At 41.2% G+C, this 18,764-nt stretch overlaps 1 protein-coding gene across 1 annotated transcript; it reads left to right on the top strand.

Annotated features, from left to right (window-relative positions):
* The first annotated feature begins 1,114 nt into the window (after window positions 1-1,114).
* Window positions 1,115-16,234, top strand: LOC131397712 (killer cell immunoglobulin-like receptor 3DL3). The gene is made up of 7 exons (XM_058530774.1): window positions 1,115-1,187; window positions 8,498-8,782; window positions 10,014-10,313; window positions 11,677-11,976; window positions 15,290-15,394; window positions 15,859-15,911; window positions 16,010-16,234. Exons 1-7 carry the CDS (start codon window positions 1,115-1,117, stop codon window positions 16,154-16,156), a joined length of 1,263 nt encoding a protein of 420 aa, XP_058386757.1. The 3' UTR covers window positions 16,157-16,234.
* Window positions 16,235-18,764: the final 2,530 nt, after the last annotated feature.

Raw genomic sequence — 18,764 nt, forward strand, 5'->3', positions numbered from 1 at the left:
TAGATGTGTCTGCAATATAAATGTGAGAATAAAATAGTATGATTCAAAGTTTATATTCTTTTCATTTGTAACAACTACGCAGGTGGGTAGATAAGTGCATGTGTACAAACACACACACATAATTTATAAAAATTATAAGTTTTACACATATATAGAAATGTTATAGAACTCTATTTACAATACGTAATGGAAAAGTTTATGCAAATTTCAGAAGCTGTAAGAGTCAAACAAGGAACAGAATGAAGGCAAAAATACATTGGTAGATTTGATTGTTTGGTTATTGCAATGGTTTTCAATATGGCATATATTATCAGGTTTTTTTTTTCTAGAAATGTTCTGCAGTTATTTTTTTTCTAACATTCACAATTGGCTGTTGGAAAGTTTCTTTTCCATAGCATTATGTTAATGGATATTTATACATTCATATATAATTTAAAGTTAGAGAAAAAGAGAGAGAAAGAGAGAGAGAGAGAACAATGAGTTTGGATTCTTGGGTCATAAGATGAATTCCAGATAAAACTACAGTACCCAGAATTTACATGTTTTGTTTATTACAAACAAAGTGAAACTCTATGATTCCAAATAAGTGCATAAACCTTCTACTGGGAAATTCAAATATTTTTAACTGGTACTGCTTCAATACTAGAAATATCAGTGTGGAAATACATTTTGATTTATATGTTACAATTGGTATAATATTAATGATATCAATTAGATATGTTATAATAATAATATCTATTAGGTATCGAACACACATGAAGAAGAGTTTGAAGCTCACGTAAAAACAACAAAAAATACATCAAAGGCCTTTAATGTGAGTACAGAATTTGATCATTCGGCCTAGGAGGGATTGGGTCCCAGATTGTATTTCAAGTCTGACCCTAGTAAATGCCCTGAAGCGACAGCTCTAGTCTGAAAATTTTCCAGGAAGCCCGATTCCACCCTCGGCCAGGCCCCCACATCCGCCATATGTAGGATCAGAAGAGCCTATGTGCGTCATCCTTCCACACTGTGGTCAAACTTATAAACTACCTGACTTGGGCTCTTCTAACAACATCCTGTGTATGCATCAACTTTGCTGGGTCTCAGTCTCCTGTTCAGCAGAAGGGGCGCCATGTCACCCACGATCATCAGTCTCGTGTGTCTTGGTGAGTCCTGGAAGGGAATGAAGGGCTGGGAACACTATGGTGGAAATATTGGCCTGGAAGGCTGGTGTCTCCACAGTAGAGCACCCTGTGTACGTGGGGTGAGGTGAGCCTTGACGGTTGAGTTTATCTTCAGCTGAGCACAGGCCTCACTGGTGAGGCTTATAGGCCAGGCGGGGGCAGGAGTGGGAGGCCAGGTCTTGTCTGGAGGTTGATCATCCATTATGAGTCTTTCTTTCCAGAGTTCTCCTTGGTCCAGAGGATCTGGGCACAAGTGGGTGAGTCCTTTCTCCAAATCTTGGGTTGCTGTCTATCCAAAATAAGAGTATTTTCCTGTAACAGGAGGGCAGGTGACACAGGAGGTTGGGTGATGCATTGATTTCTGTAAGCCTATGAGTGAATCTCTTGTGAACCAGAAAATGGGGTCCCTGGGAAATCTATCCCCCAGTTCCGGTCTAGAGACTCTCCTCAGACTCTTCACGTTGGGTGACCCAGGCTCCATGGGCACCTGGAGGAGACTGTGGTGCTGAGGGCTGGGGTGTGTGGGGAGAAAATGGTGTTGTCTGTAGAGTAAGGGAAGGAAGCAGTGCCAGGAACAACAGACCCTCTGAGGACAAGATAACTCAAGTTTTCCCACATTTCCATGAGGGAAATGCAGAGCTGCAGAGTGGTACTGCCATTCTTCTATACGAAGGGGTGGGAGAAAATTATGCCATGACCTCCTGAAATTCCAGAACTTTCTCATGCAGGCTCAATGGTTTAATGTGTTTCACATGTTAGCTGATGTGACTTCATTCAAGTAGGTTATTCTTCTTCTTTTTTTCTTTTCCAGTAACTTTATTGAGATAATAATGGTTTACAACACTGTACAATTTCTGGTGTACATTATCATTTATCAATTTCTGAGTAGACTTCATCGTGGTCACCCCAAGTAGTCAAATTATTGTCTGTCACCGCACATATGTGTCCTTTTCCCCTTTTCACTCACCCCTCAACCCCCTTCTCATCTGGTAACCACTGATCTGTTCCCTTTATTGATGTATTTGTTATATTCCACATATGAGTGAAATCGTGCAGTATTTGTCTTTCTCTGTCTGGCTTATTTCACTTAACATCATACCCTCAAGGTCCATCCATGTTGTTGCAAATGGGACAATTTTATCATTTTTATGGCTGAGTAGTATTCTATTGTATATATTTATACCACATCTTCTTTATCCATTCATCAGTTAATGGGCACTTGAGTGGCTTCCACATCTTCGCTATTGTGAATAATGGTGCAATGAACATATGGGTGCATAGATCTCTTTGGATCATTGATTTCAAGTTCTTTGGATAAATACCCAGTAGTGGGATAGCTGGATCGTATGGTTTTCTATGTTTAATTTTTTGAGAAATCTCCATACTGTTCTCTGTAGTGGCTGCACCAGTTTGCATTCCCACCAGCAGTGCATTAGGGTTCCCATTTCTCCATACACTCTCCAACATTTGTTCATTTTGTCTTGCTAATTATAGCCATTCTTACAGGTGTGAGGTGATATCTCACTGTTGTTTTGATTTGCATTTCCCTAATAAGTAGTGATGTTGAACATCATTTCACATGTTTGTTGGCCATCTGTGTATCTCCTTTGGAATAATGCCTGTTCATAACCTCTGCCCATTTTTTATTGGGTTTGTTTTTTTGTTGTTGTTGAGTTGTGTGGGTTCTTTATATAGTTTGGAGATCAACCTCTTGTCGGATAAGTGATTTGCAAATATTTTCTCTCAGTTGGTGGGTTGTCTTTTCATTTTATTCATGGTTTCCATTGCTTTGCAGAGGCTTTTTGGTCTGATGTAGTCCCGTTTGTTAACTTTTTCTTTTGTTTCCCTTGCCTGGTCAGACATGATATTTGAAAAGATTCTGCTCAGATCAATGTCAAATAGTGTGCTGCCTATATTTTCTTCTAGCACTTTTATAGTTTCAGATCTTACATTCAAGTCTTTAATGCATTTTGTGTTAATTTTTGTTTATGGAGCAAGATAATGGTCTACTTTCATTCTTTTGCTTGTGGCTGTCCTGTTTTCCCAACACCATTTATTCAAGAGACTTTCCTTTGTCCATGGTATTTTCTTGGCTACTTTGTCAAAGATTAACTGCCTGTAGATGTGTGATTTTATTTCTGTGCTTTCAATTTTGTTCCATTGATCTGTCTGTCTGTTTTTGTGCCAGTACCATGCTGTTTTGGTTACTACAGCTTTGTAGTATATTTTGAAGTCAAATATTGTGATGCCTCCAGCTTTGTTCTTTTTTCTCAGGATTGCTTTGGCTATTCGAGGTCTTCTGTTGTTCCGTTTAAATTTTAGGATTCTTTGTTAAATTTCCATGAAGAATGTCATTGAGATTCTAATTGGGATAGTGTTGAATCTGTAGATTGCTTTAGGTGGTATGGACATTTTAACTACTTTGATTCTTCTGACCCATGTGCACGGAATATTTTTCCATTTCTTCATGCTTCTCCAATTTCTTTCAATAATGTCTTATAGTTTTCAGTGTATAGGTCTGTCACCTCTTTGGTTAAGTTTATTCCTAAATACTTTATTTTTGCTGTAGTTGTGATTTTAAATGGGATTGTAGTCTTGATTTCTCTTTCTGCTAGTTCATTGTTAGTGTATAGAAATACAACTGATTTTTGTAAGTTGATTTTGTACCCTGCAACTTTGCTGTAGTTGTTGATTATTCCTAAGGTTTTCTTATGGATTCTTTAGGGTTTTCTATATATAGAATCATGTCATCTGCAAACAGTGAGAGTTTCACTTCTTCCTTTTCAAATTGGATTCCTTTTATTTCTTTTTCTTGCCTAATGGCTCTGACCAAAACCTCCAGTACCATGTTGAATAGGAGTGGCAAGAGGGGGCACCCTTGTCTTGTTCCTGTTCTCAGAGGGATGGTTTTCAGTTTTTCACCATTAAGTATGATGTTGTCTGTGGATTTGTCATATATGGCCTTTATTTTGTTGAGGCACTTTCCTTCTATACCTCTTTTGTTGAGAGTTTTTATCATAAATGGATGTTGGATCTTGTCAAATGCTTTCTCTGCATCTATTGAGATGATCATGTGGTTTTCATTTCTCATTCTGTTAATGTGGTACATAACATTGATTGATTTGCAGATATTGAACCATCCCTGTGCCTCTGGAGTAAACCCCACTTGATCATGGTGTATGATCCTTTTAATTCAGTTCGCCAATATTTTGTTGAGGATTTTTGCATCTATGTTCAGTAGCAATATTAGCCTATAATTTTCCTTCTTTGTGTTGTCCTTCTCTGGTTTTGGTATTAGGGTAATGTTGGCCTCATAGAATGAGTTAGGAAGCATTCCATCTTCTTCAAATTTTTGGAATAGTTTGAGAAGGATAGGTACTAAATCTTCTTTGAATGTTTGGTAGAATTCTCCAGAGAAGCCATCTGGTCCTGGACTTTTGTTTTTTGGGAGGTTTTGATTCCTGTTTCAATCTATTTACTTGTGATTGGTCTCTTCAGGTTCTCTATTTCTTCTTGATTCTGTCTTGGTAGGTTGTATGAGTCTAAGAATTTATCCATTTCTTCTAAGTTATCCAATTTGTTGATGCATAGTTTTCATAGCATTGTCTTATAATCCTTTGTATTTCTGCAGAGCCTGTTGTAATTTCTCCTCTTTCATTTCTAATTTTATTCTTAATTTTATTTGAGCCTTCTCTCTTTTTTTCTTGTTGAGCCTGGCTAAGGGTTTGTCAATTTTGTTTATCTTCTCAAAGAACCAGCTCTTAGTTTCATTAATCTTTTCTACTGTCTTTTTAGTTTCTATTTCATTTATTTCCACTCTGGTTTTTATTATTTCCCTCCTTATGCTGACTTTGGGTTTTGTTTGTTCTTCTTTTTCTAGTTCTGTTAGGTGCAGTTTAAGGTAACTTATTTGAGATTTTTCTTGTTTGTTGAGGTGGGCCTGTATTGCTATTAATTTCCATCTTATGATCTCTTTTGCTGTATCCCACTGGAGGTAGTATGTTGTATTTTCATTTTCTTTTGTCTCCAGGTATTTTTTAATTGCTCCTTTGATTTCTTCATTGATCCAATGGTTATTCAGTAGAACATTGTTTAGTCTCCACATATTTCTGACTTTCACAGTTTTTTCTTACAGTTGATTTCTAGTGTCATAGCACTGTGGTCAGAAGAGATCCTTGGGACGATGTCAATCTTCTTAAATTTATTGAGGTTTACCTTGTTTCCAAACATATGATCTATCCTTGAGAAAGATCCATGTGCACTTGAGAAGAATGCGTATTCTGCTGTTCCTAGATAGAATGCTCTGTGTATGTGTATGAAGTCCATCTGATCAAGTGATTCTTTTAAATCTACCATTTCCTTGTTCACTTTTTGTCTAGATAATCTGTCCATAGATGTAAGTGGGGTGTTGAGGTGCCCTACTATTATCGTGTTGCTGTTAATTTGTCCCTTTTGGCCTGTTAATAATTGCTTTATTTACTTTGGTGTCCCTGTGTTAGGTGCATATATATGAATATGTGTTATGTCCTCTTGGTGGAATGTCCCTTTTATCATTATATACTGCCCCTCTTTGTCTCTCATTGTCTTTTTTAACTTGAAGTCTGTTTTGTCTGATATAAGTATGGCAACACCTACTTTATTTTCTTTGCCATTAGCTTGGAGTATCATCTTCCATCCCTTAACTCTGAGTCTATGTTTGTCTTTAGAGCTGGGATGTGTTTCCTGAAGGCAGCATATTGTTGGATCTTGTTTTTTAATCCATCCAGCTACTCTCTGTCTTTTGATTGGAGAGTTCAATCCATTTACATTTAGAGTGATTATTGATATATGAGGGCTTAATACTGCTATTTTATCTCTTGTTTTCTGGTTGATCTATTTTTCCATTGTTTCTCTTCCTTTGTATTTCTGACTGCCATTTCATTTTGGTGGTTTTCTGAGGATATTTTCTCAGTTTTCTGTTTTTTTTGTGAATTGTGGGTCTGCTCTGATTTTTTGTTTAGTGGTTACCATGAGGTTTGTATTAAAGATCTCATAGATGAAATAGTCCATTTTCTCATAGCCTCTTATCTCCATTAACCTAAGAAGATTCCATCCCTTACCTCTTCCCCTTCTGAGTTATTGTTGCTACAAATTATTCTGTCTTTAATGCAGTGAGTTTGTGACTAAGTTGAAGTATTTATAGTTACTTTTGATGCTTTCCTTCCCTTCATCATTAGGTTATAACTGAGTGTTTGTTTCCCTGTTCTGATAGAGAGCTTCAGTTTTCTGATTTTCTCTGTATAATTATCTCCTTGCTCAAAGATTTGTAGTCCTTTGTCTTTTGGTTTGCAACGTGAGCACATCTTCAGTTATTTCTTGTACAGGAGGTCTAGTGGCAATGAATTCCCTCAGCTTTTATCTGGGAAAGACTTTATTTCTCCATCGTTGAAGGAAAATTTCACTGGATAGAGTATTCTTGGCTGAAAGTTTTTGTCTTTCAGTGTTTTGAATATATCATTCCATTCTCTCCTAGCCTGTAGAGTTTGTGCTGAGAAATCCAGTGAAAGATTCATAGGGACTCCTTTGTGTGTTATTTTCTTTTGTTTAGCTGCCCTTAATATTTTTTCTTTGTCATTGACTTTTGCCAGTTTTACCGTTATATGCCTTAGGGAAGGTCTTTTAGCCTTGATGTAATTAGGTGTTCTATTAGCTTCATGTATTTGTAAATCTGATTCCTTCTCCAGGTTTGGGAAGTTCTCAGCTATCATTTCTTTGAACAAGCTCTCTGCTCCTTTCTTCCACTCTTCTCCCTCCGGAATACCTATAATCCTTATATTGCTTTTCCTAATTGAATCGGGTATTTCTCAAAGAATCGCTTCATTTTTTTTAATCTTATTTCTGTCTCCTCCTCCACTTGTAATATTTCTATATTTTTATCCTCTAAATTGCTAATCCTTTCCTCCATAACATCAGCTCTATTCTTTAAGGATTCTAGATTATTTTTTATTTCATTGATTATGTTTTTCAAATCCAGAATTTCTACTTGGTTCTTTTTTTTATAGTTTCAATCATTCCTGAGCTCACTGAATTATTTTTCTGTGTTCTTTTATAACTCATTGAGTTTCTTTATGACAGCCATTTTGAATTCTATGTCATCTAGATTGTAAATTTCTGTGCCTTCAGGGTTGGTTTCTGGAGAATTTTCATTTTCCTTCTGGTTTGAACTGTTGCTGTCGTTTTTCCCGGTGTTTGATGAACTAGCCTTTTGTCAGGGCATTTGCTCTGGTATTAGGTGACAGATTCCACCTGCTACTGCTAGGGAAAGCAGGAGCAGAGTTTCTGGCTGCACTCTGTCTGCTGGATGTTGTGTGAGTACTGCAGGTGCTTGCACCAGCCTGGAGACTGTTCAGGCACTTGTGTGGATTGTACCTGGTGGGTGGGGCTTCAGTCTGGACCCAGCCAGGGCCACTCCTTGGGACCACGGGACATGGTGGGCTCCACCCCACCTGGAAAGTGATCACAAGTGGGTTATGGGAGGCCACCATCACTTTCTGCAGTCACCCTGGGGCACACTCCCCCTTTCACTCAGCTGTACTAGGGGGATGAGCACAGGCCTAGAGTTTGCTTGCCCCAGCATGCTTGGTTCTGCCGGAGACTCTGCTTGCAGACCCACAGGCTGTTGTGCTTCATGGGCAGGACTTCACGTGGGGACCCAGCCAGGGCCTCTCCTTGCAGCCACAGGGGCACAGCGGGCTGAGGGCTGCCACTGCCTCTTCCTACTGTCAGCCTGGGGCACATTCCCACTTTCAGATGTTCGTGCCAGGCTGGAAAGCTAGCCTGTATGTGCACAGGGCAGCCAGGGGAGGGGAGGGAGTGCTCACCCATCTCCAACACTTCCCAGAGGGTCAGTCCATCCACCCTCAGATGCATAGCTGCATGTGTATCTCAGGCATCCTGTTGTGCTGTGTAGGCTTCTTCTGTTGGTCAATGAATGTCCATTGAGTTGTAGTTCAAAAAGGGGAGACACAAAGGGAACAGCTCACTTCGCCATGTTGGTGACATCACGCCATTATTCTCCTATTCAGTGTCTATTTTGTCTTGCTTACATTACCATTTTTTCATCATCAACATCTAGTAAGAGTCTGTCATTCAGTACTTGCTCAAAATTCTCTGTCAATACTTGTTGCAGGAAGATGCCATGTCTATGTGGTGCTGCGGAGTCTTCATGTAGCCCTGAGTACTCCCAGGCTTGGAAAGGAGCCATAGAGCAGTGGGAAGGAGGAACCTCTGAGCACGTGGAGGGGATGGCATCCCCATTTTCTCCTCTAAGGCTGTGTTTCCTTCTCCCCTAGGTGGTCAGGACAAGCCCTCCTTATCTGCCTGGCCAAGCCCTGTAGTTCTGCAAGGACAGTATGTGAATCTTCGGTGTCACTCCCGTCTTGGGTTTGACAGATTCAGACTGGACAAGGATGATGGAGCCCACGTCCCTGAGCTCCGGGACATAATATTCAACAACAGCTTCCTCCTGGGCCCTGTGACCCCAGCACATGCGGGGACCTACAAATGTCATGGTTCTTACAGGCGCTCCCCCTCTGTGTGGTCAGCACCCAGTGACCCCCTGGTCATTGTGGTCACAGGTCAGAGAGCTCTTATCCAGAGTGGCTATTCACTGTCACAATCTTCCTAATTCCAGAATTTTCTTGTGGGAATGTCAGTCAGGCTCCAGTCAGAACTACAGGAACCACTCCAAGTATTTTAGATAAAATAAGATTTAATACAGGGAATAGGGTACTGTGATGGGCGGAATAACGACCACTCGATGATCTACATCTTAATACTCCAAATTTACCAATATGTTATGTTGCAATCCAAGACCAATTAACATTGCTGATGGTGTTAGGGTTGTTAATCAGGTGACCTTGAGATGGGGAAATCATCCTGGATTATCTGGGTGGGCTCGAGGTCATTACAAGTGTCCGTATAACAGAACAAAGGAAGCAGGAGAGTGAGCATCAGAGTCATGCAGCATGAGATGACTCCACCAGACATTGCTGGCTTTGAGGTTGGAGGAAGGCAACGAGGCATTCAGGTTGCCTCTGTAAGCCATTAAAAGCACAGGAATAAATTCACCCCTTGATCTTCCATAGGGAACACAGCCCTATAGACACCTTGATTTTAGACCAGTGAGACCTGTGTTGGGTTTCTGACATCCAGAACTATAAGTAACCAATACAGATACCCAGGTGAAGGATAAATTAGGAAGCCCAATGGGGAAGCGAGGCTACCTAAGCGATAGGTAAGGATAGGATGCTGATGCCACCACTAGATTGCAGTGACACAAGGAGAGGTCATTGTTCATACAGCCAGCCTCAGAGGCCACTCTATGGAAGCTGGGACCATGAAGAAGGCACAGACATGGCAGGAGATGTGCCCCTCCCCTCAAGGCACAGCTTGGCTGGACATTGGGAGGTACAGTGGTACCTACCTTACTGCTTAACTCTTACCTTCTACCAGGAATTTACAATTAATCAAAAACAGCATGGCTTGGCTGATAAAAGAGCCTGGACAGGCATCCTGCAGTAGTCACTCTCCCACCCCCACCACATAAAACAGGAAAGGGGTCTGTGGGAAATGGATACCACAGCCAAAATGCCAAAGATAGCACAGTGGGAATGGAATCTGGTGATGCTAGAGACAGAGAGACAGAGAAAAGGACAGAGAGAGACAGAAGGGGACAATCAGATAGAAAAGGACACAGAGAGGAAGGAGAAAGGCAGACATGAGAAGAAATCCTCACTTATTCCAAGTCCCATGGAATGGGGTGAGGAAGGGTGGCTCCTTCTAAACTCACAACATCTATGTTCTTAGGAGTCTACAAAAAACCTTCCATCTTGGCCCAGCCAGGTCCCCTGGTGCAATCGGGACAATATGTGACCCTGCAGTGTTGCTCAGAGATCGCGTTTGACAGCTTCATTCTGCACAGAGAGGGGGTAATGGAGAACCCCTTGCACCTTATTGGACAGCCCCATGATGGGGGCTTCCATGCCAACTTCCCCGTGGGTCCCATGACAACTGACCATGCAGGGACCTACAGATGCTTCGGTTCTATCAATTACTCCTCCCATGAGTGGTCAACCCCCAGTGACCCCCTGCACATCATGATCACAGGTGAGAGTGTCCAGACCTGCCCGCTGTCCTCTTTGGGATGTAGATGGGATGTTCTAGGACTTGGAAGCTCCAAGAAGTGATGAAGGAGATGAACATAGGGTTCTTACAAAAAGAGGCATACTTGGTGACAGCTATACCAAGAGAGACGATGTAAGAGGAGAAACAATATAGACCATTTGTTACAGCATAAAGGAAAGATATAGGGGCAAAGACAGGAGAGTTAGAAATGGAGATAAAGAGTGAAGGGAGATATATGGACAGATATTCATGTATCAGAGGGAGGGTGACCTTCTGCTCTGAGTCTGTTCAGAGACCTGGGATGGTTTAGAAGCTTGGTTTCCATTTTAACTCCACAGTCTCTTCTCTAGTAGGAGAAACCAAAGGCACACCACATATCTGACCCACATTACAGGATCAGGCTGACCTGTCTCAGGCTGATTCCCCATGAGTCCTGTGTCCTCTTCCCATGTGGCACTCCCTAGATGCTGTGTTTACTCTGACATGATTTATTCCATGTGGTGGAGCCATATTGTGCCCCAAGATACCATGGTCCTGGGTGAAGGAGCCAAACACCAACCCCTACATGTTCTGTGTTTTATGGGTTCCCAAAGTTGTTTCTCAGGCACATGTTCCAAGGTCTTCCCAGATGTTGTAGGATTGCTGATGTCAAAAGACCACAGAAAGATGCAGTCAGAGAGAAAGCAGAGTCAATGAAGAGTAGAGACATAGAAATGCACGTGTACATGGACATACACACACATACAGAATGGGCCAGAAGGATGGAAGAAAGAGACAGACAGACACTGGCTCAGAGACACATAAAAAGAAAAAAAGAGGTGGAGAAAAAGAAAAAAGGATAGACAATTAGAGAGAAAGATGGGAGAGGGAAGATAAAAGCCCTAAAATGCAGAGACATGAGTGGGAGGCACAAAGATAGAGAAAAATGGTGATGTGGAGGTGGATGATAAATTCCAAAAGAGAACTAGAGAGACAGAGAAGCAGAGAAAGTCATGGAGTTGGAGAGAGAAAGAGAGCGAGAGAGAGATGCATAAAGATAGGGTCAAGATGGAAACTGAAAGACTCAGAATGAAAGGAAAAGATACATATCAAACCAACCAATCCAAGGAGAGGCAGAGAGAGTAAAAAATATATCAAAAGGAAAAAAAATAGGAGGGAGGCAAAGTCAGAGACATAGAGAAAGAAAGCAAGAGACAGAGAAAGTAGAAGGATAGAGAGAGACATGAGGGGGAGAGAGAGAGGAGTCAGATAACAGAGATAGTGAATTCTCAGTTCAGGTCCTTCAGGTGTGGACACTGTGAGTAAGGAAGAGCCTCTCTAACTAAACTGTCTCTTTTTCTTCCAGGACTATACAAGAAACCTTCTCTCTTAGCCGAGCTGAGCCCCGTGGTGAGGTTAGGGGAGAATGTGACCCTGTTCTGCAGCTCTGAGAGCTCATTTGATGTGTACCATCTATGCAGGGAGGGGGAGGCCCGTGAATGCTGGCTTGCTGGAGGACAGAGCCATAATGGCACATTCCAGGCCATCTTCCCTCTGGGACCTGCAACACCAGCCCACAACAGGACCTATAGATGCTACGGCTCTTTAAATGTCTCTCCCTATGGGTGGTCAGACCCGAGTGATCCACTGCGCCTTTCTGTCACAGGTGAGGAAGCTCCAAGCCTGCCCCATGTCTCGTGACTCAGACTAAATTTTGAGGCCATATCTGAGAGGCATCCTGCTGATAATGAGGGGATGCTTAGGAATTCTGGAGAGAAAGAAGCACAGGTAAATGAAGAGGAAGGGAAAAAGAGACTGAGAATGCACCTCCAAGATCCTCCTTCATATCTTGCATGGACACCCACATGGCGAGGGGGTCTGTGTATCCAGGCAGAGGAAGAAAGGGGTCAGGGCAGAGGTAGGAAGAGGAGCAGCCAGGCTTAGTTTGGGGAGATCAGAGGTTGCATCAGCCCCTCCCTATTATCCATTTCCCAGAAGCCCCTCCTGTCCTTTCACCCTCAGAGTGATTTCTCAGGTGGCACAGATGCCTTTAATGCAACGTATGAGACCTCTTCTTGAGTATAGGCGTCTTTCATCATCAACTTCTCCTGTTCCATCTCTGAAACTTGAAGGGAGGAAGTCAAGTCCCCAGGGATATGGGAAGATCATCCCAGGACTCCCACAAGCTCAGCATTAGATGGTAAAAGAGTTTCAGTGGGGTAGAAGATGGGCAGCTTCATTTCCTCATCTCTTTCCTGTCCTGTTTTCTAGGAAACTCTTCAAGTAGTTGGCTTCTACCCATAGAACCAAGCTTAGACACTGGTGAGTAAAGGATCCCTCTCATATTTGTGGAAACCTGGAAGAGAGAAGCTTTGGGTTGGAGTGTTGACTCAGCCGCCTTCCAGCTCTGTGACCTTGGGCTTGTCACCTTCCCTCTCTGATCCCTAGACTGTATAACAGCAGAAGGGGTTTGGGTCAATGTAAGGATCAATGAGAACTCTTAAATATCTCATTTTCTGCCACTGAGATAAGAATAAACCTGATCCCCTTCCCAGGAATAATGCCATGCTTATTCTGTCCCCATTCCTAACTGGAGATGAAAATCATGCTGACTCGAGAGAGGGAATGTAAGGAAGCAGCTGGTAGGGGTGTCAGTTCTTAGAGAAGTGAGTTCTTGTCTGTTAACATGCAACCCTGATGTACTAAGTAGAGCAAGAGGCTTGCAGCAAGAGAACCGAGTTCACCCACATATATGACTTCTTCATTAATTTATTCATCACTGTTCCATGTCCTGGATATGCAATGTGTGTGTTTATTTCTTATTGCTGCTACAACAAATTTCCACAACTTAGTGGATTAAAACACCATCATATTTTAAATGATCTGACTGTTCTGGAGGTCAGAAGTCTGAAATGGGCATCACTGGGCTAAAATCAAGTTGGCAGCTGGGCTGCATTCCTCCTGGTGGCTGTAGGGGACAACCCATTTCTTTGTCTTTTCCAGCTTCTAGAGGTTGCCTACATTCCTTGGCCTGTTCTCCTCTTCCTCTATCTTCAAAACCAACAGTGGTTAGTCAAGTTTACCTCGCATCAAATCACTCTGGCCCACCTTCCTTCATCACATCTCTTTCTCTGATTCTCTCCTTCTACCTCTTTCTTTCTCTTTTAAGGACCCTTGTGATTACACTGGGCCCATCCAAATAATCCAGGATCATCTCCCTATTTTAAAGTCAACTGATTATCAACCTTAATTGCATTTGCTACCTTAATTCCTCCTTGTCATGTAATATAACATAATCACACGTTATGGGGATTAGGACATGGACATTTGGGGAAGGAGGATGAATTTTTCTGCCTACTACAAATAGTAAACAAGATGAATTTGGCCTCTGCTCTTGGAAAGGTGATGTTGTAGTATAGTTAAGTGGGAGGTCAGAAAATGAATGCACAAATGGATGAATGAATGATCAATTGTGAAACGTCTATGCATGAAATTTAAAACAAAGTGATAGATAATGTTTAGTGGACAATTTAGGATGAGCAGTAGAGAATCTCTCACTTATCAGGCAATATTTACTTTGTGACCTTAATCACAAGAAGTATTTAACTCATTGAAGACTGGTGGAAGACTATTCCAAGAGCTATCAGCCTTGAAGTTACCAAAGTGAGAACAATGTTATGTTCAAGGAAGAGTCCGTGCCTGTAATGCTATGGGCGAGGTGGAGAGAATTACAAGATGAATGTAGAAAGATAGAGAAGACTCAGATTATATGATATAAGTAAGTAAACAGGAGACTGTGCTGTATGTTCACTGCCATTGGAAGTCATCTCAGGGTTTACTAGGAATCCATATATGATTAATAGTGACTTATCCAAAAAGAATGGATTGTAAGGTGCGTAACTTGGAGCCAAGAGACCGTGTAGGAGACAGTTGCCACCTCCTGGTGCAGTATGGTGCTAAGACACCAAATGAATGAATTTGATGGATATAAGATCTGCTGTTGAGGTAGAATCATTTGGAGAGAAGTTCTGCTGGGTCTTATTTTTCCTAGTTGCTTGATCTAGGGCTCATACATTACTTTCTGAGATTTATTTTCAAAAGACCTAAATCCATAATTGGCAGAGGAGAGGAAAATTATGGAGGGAGGTGCAAGCGAAGGCACGTATTATAATCATAATATATACCATAAAGATAAAGACACTTGGGTACAAATCATTATTCTACTTCTATATGATTACCTCTTTGATCTTCTATTTTATCCACCATAAAATGAGGCTAAATATCTTCATTTTAAGGCTCTCGGGGGGAATGAGGTCAGATCAAAAGTGTGAAAGCATAACACACACACACACACATACAGAGCACAGGTGCTGGAACAGAGAAAGTGCTCTATGCATGGTATAGATCTTGCCCCCTTCCATTCCCATCACCCCAAAACCTCTACTGTACCCCCACTTCCAATCATATGTGGCGATATAGATATATTCCTGGGAGGTGAGTACCAATATTGTTTTCAGTGAGTTCAGATATTAGACTCAGAGACAGGAGACAGCACTTCCTCCTGGTCAACTTTCCTTCTACTTCCCAAAAGGACTGGTTTTCTGGGGGCAGGCAATGGACAACAACAAAATGTGTTCAGCAACAGCTGGTAGAAGGGATTGTCTTGTCCCTCTGCCTCACTAGCAGAGCATCAACCTAATATATGCTGCATGAGACCACAGAGAGTAAACATCACATTCTGTAACCTTAAGCTCACACTTCTTGTTGGCATTTCCTGACTATATGACATAAGGCAACTCAACTTACTTTGACATTGCTTTCACTTTTTTCCTTTTATTGGAGAATTTAATTTGTTTGATTCAAGGGTGCTGTGGAAGTAGAGATGTTTATAAATTTATCCAACAGTCTATAAACAGGAGACACTCAATAAAAGAGAGCTGTTATGATTTGCTTCTTATTGGAATCACTTCTTTCTCCAGGTAACTCCAAACACCTGCATGTTCTGATTGGGACCTTGGTGGCCATCATCTTCCTTGCTATCCTTCTTTTCTTCCTCATTCATCGCTGGCGCCCTGCCAAAAAGAGTAAGTCTTGGGAAGAAGAGGCCAGTGTTATCTGGGCAAATTGGGGAGCTAGGATAACAGTTAGAAGGTGTGTGTTCCACACTTGCAGGCTGATGCCTGCTTCAAGGCAGGAGCCACAGAGATAGGGCAATCTAGCGAGAACTATAGTGCTCCTGCCCCTTCTCTCAGTTTGTATACCATTGCCTAATTATCCAGTGTATCGTCACATCCAGTGCAGCCCAAGATATCCAGGAGAAGAATCTATATAAGAGAGAAACTAGGAGAGAGAATCAATGGGATGGAAATTGGGAAACTTTATTAGGATGGATCTTTGAACTTTAGAGAGGTGGAATTTCTGACTCTGCTTTTGGGCAGGACAGAAATCTCAGGCATCCACTGCACCTCTCTGCATCTTGGTGTCTGTATATGAAATGAGGATCCATAAGTGCTATCCCAGGTGTTTAGATGACTACTATCCCCTACAGATGCTGCTGTAACGGACCAAGAGCCTGAGGTGGACAGAATGGGGAATAGAGAGGTAGGTCCTCTCAGCCCACCCTCTTCAATGCAGTCCCATTTCTTCCTAGTCCCCACAAATATGTGCACATCCTCACCCATCATTTCCCTTTTATGCAGGACTCTGAAGCAGAAGACCCACAGGAGGTGATATACACACAGTTGGATCATTGGATTTTCACACAGAAAGGAGTCATACCCACTTCCCAGAGGCCCAAGGAACACTCAACTGTTACCAGTGTGTACATGGAATTCGCAACAAGCTAAGACCAGATCAAGGATTGAATCCTATCCCCTGAGCACACATAGAAAGACCTTGAGGAGGTCATCCATTGATGCCATAGCTTTTTCTCAAACTCAGCTTGAAAGCTCCATTGTAGCAACAGCTGGAATCTGAAGACATAGGTCTTCATCTCTAGGGTCATCACTCTTCATCAGAGTGTCATATCTAAAATCTCAGGACCCCTTAGAAAACCCCCCAGCCACTCTAGGATGCTATTATGATGATCCAGCCATTTCTAATATTGTCAACAAAATCACCTAAGCCTTCTAGAAATCCAACCATAATTGGCCCACTTTCTCTGACATTCTACTGATGAGATTCTAGAAATTGTGTTATATTTAGTCAATGAATTAATTCCTCCAACAAGTTTCTAGAGACGGCACAGTATATTCTAAGACTTTAAGAAAATATTAGTAAAAAAAAATTCATATTCTTGTGGAACTTGGTCTAATGGGAGATGCCAACAGATCAAACTATTGAATTCTAGGAGAGAGGGGAATGCAGAGTTCCCTCCTTGCATGATATTTGGCCACTTTTGCTTGTGCCGATCTATCCAAGCAATTTCTGCGCAACAAGAATCTGAGCATGGCTCTCTTTTGCTTACACGTTTCTGTGGTCTCCCTTGTCTATTGGACAGAAACCAAACTGCCACGCTTAGTCCACAATTCTCTATTTCACTTGACCCTTGCCAGCCTCGACATCATAACTGTCTGTACTTTCCATTCCTATTTGAAGTTACAGCCATGCTGAGTAACTCATATATCCATAAATATAAGAGAATTGTTCTTTTTTCTTTAAAACCTAGCTTGAAATACTCAGTGCTGAAAAATTTATTCAAGTCTGAGTTCACGTCCCAACTTGAGCTCTAGAAGCCTAGAAATAAACAAATTTTAAATTTCCCAATAACCAAATATTCTTAGATGTCTTTAAGATAGTATGATGTTAGTGGAGAAACAAATTAGTTCATTCATGCAGCCAAATATTCCATCTTCAGTGAGTACCTGTGTCATTTTTTTTTTTTTGGTTAAGACTTTATTTTTAACAGTTTTAGGTTTACAACAAAATTGAGAGGAAGGTACAGAGATTTCCCATGTACTCCCTGCCCCCACACATGCATAGCCTCCTCCATTATCAACATCACTCACTAAATAGTAAAATTTTTACCAAGGATAAACCTACATTGACTTATCATAAGCACCCAAAGTTGATAATTTACCTTGGGGTTCGTTCACTCTTGGAGTTGTACATGCTGTGGGTTTGGAAAAATGTACAATGATATTTACCATGTCATACAGAGTATTTTCACTGCCCTTAAAATCCTCTGTGCTCTGCCTATTCATCTCCCCACACCCCACCCCTGGCAACCACTGATCTTTTTATTCTCTCCATAGTTTTGCATTTTCAAGAATGTCATATAGTTGGACTCATACAGTGTGTACCCTTTTCAGATCAGCTTTTTTCACTTAGTAATATGAAATTGTTTCCTCCGTGTCTTTTCTTTTTGTTTATTGCTGTAACATTGGTTTATAACATTATATAAATTTCAGGTGTGCATCATTATATTTCAATTCCTGTACAGATTACATCATGGTTACCACACAAAGACCAATTACAATCCATCATCACACACATGTGCCTAATCATCCTTTTCACAGCCCGCACCCTCCCTACTTTCCCTCTGGTAACCACTAATGCAACCTCTATCTCTATATGATTGTTTGTTGTTGCTTTTATCTTCTACTTATGAGTGAGATCATACAGTATTTGACTTTCTCCCTCTGAATTATTTTGCTTAGCATAATGCCCTTAGGTCATACATGTTGTCGCAAATGGCTGGATTTCATTGTTTCTTATGGCTGAATAGTATTCCACTGTGTTTATACACCACATCTTCATTATCCATTCGTCCCTTGATGGGCACCTAGATTCCTTCCAAGTCTTGCCTATTGTGAATAATGCTGCAATGAACATAAGGGTGCTTGTATCTTTACACATTCATGTTTTGATGTTCTCTGGATAAATACCCAGCAGTGGAGTAGCTGGATCATATGGTAGTTCTATCCTTAATTTTTTGAGGACTCTCCATACTGTTTTCCACAGTGGCTGCACCAGTTTGCACTCCCACCAGCAGTATATGAGAGTTCCCTTCACTCCAAATCCTCTCCAACACTTGTTGTTTCCTGTCTTGTTAATTATAGCCATTCTGACAGGAGTGAAGTGATATCTAATTGTAGTTTTGATTTGCATTTCTCTGATAGTAAATGATGTTGAACATTTTTTCATGTGCCTGTTGGCCATCTCTATATCTTGTTTGGAGAAAAGTCTGTTCAGATCTTTTGCCCATTTTTTAATTAGGTTGTTAGTTTTTGTTGTTGAGATGTATGAGTTCTTTATGTATTTGGGAGATTAACTTCTTATCAGATATATGGTTTGCAAATATCTTCTCCCAATTGCTAGGTTGTCTTTTCGTTTTGTTGATGGTTTCCTTTGCTGTGTAGAAGCTTCTTAGTTTTATGTAGTCCCATTTGTTTATTTTTTCTATTGTTTCCCTTGCCTGTCAGACATGGTACTTGAAAATATGTTGCCAAGACC

The sequence above is a fragment of the Diceros bicornis genome, chromosome 34, assembly GCF_020826845.1.
Source record: "Diceros bicornis minor isolate mBicDic1 chromosome 34, mDicBic1.mat.cur, whole genome shotgun sequence".
Taxonomy (NCBI): domain Eukaryota; kingdom Metazoa; phylum Chordata; class Mammalia; order Perissodactyla; family Rhinocerotidae; genus Diceros; species Diceros bicornis.

Bases quoted from the DNA above. Each gene is read 5' to 3' on its own strand.
- LOC131397712 (XM_058530774.1), top strand. From the start codon at position 1,115: ATGTCACCCACGATCATCAGTCTCGTGTGTCTTGGTGAGTCCTGGAAG. The intron at 8,783-10,013 runs GTCAGAGAGCTC...CTATGTTCTTAG, and splicing joins CCTGGTCATTGTGGTCACAG to GAGTCTACAAAAAACCTTCC. The intron at 11,977-15,289 runs GTGAGGAAGCTC...TTCTTTCTCCAG, and splicing joins ACTGCGCCTTTCTGTCACAG to GTAACTCCAAACACCTGCAT.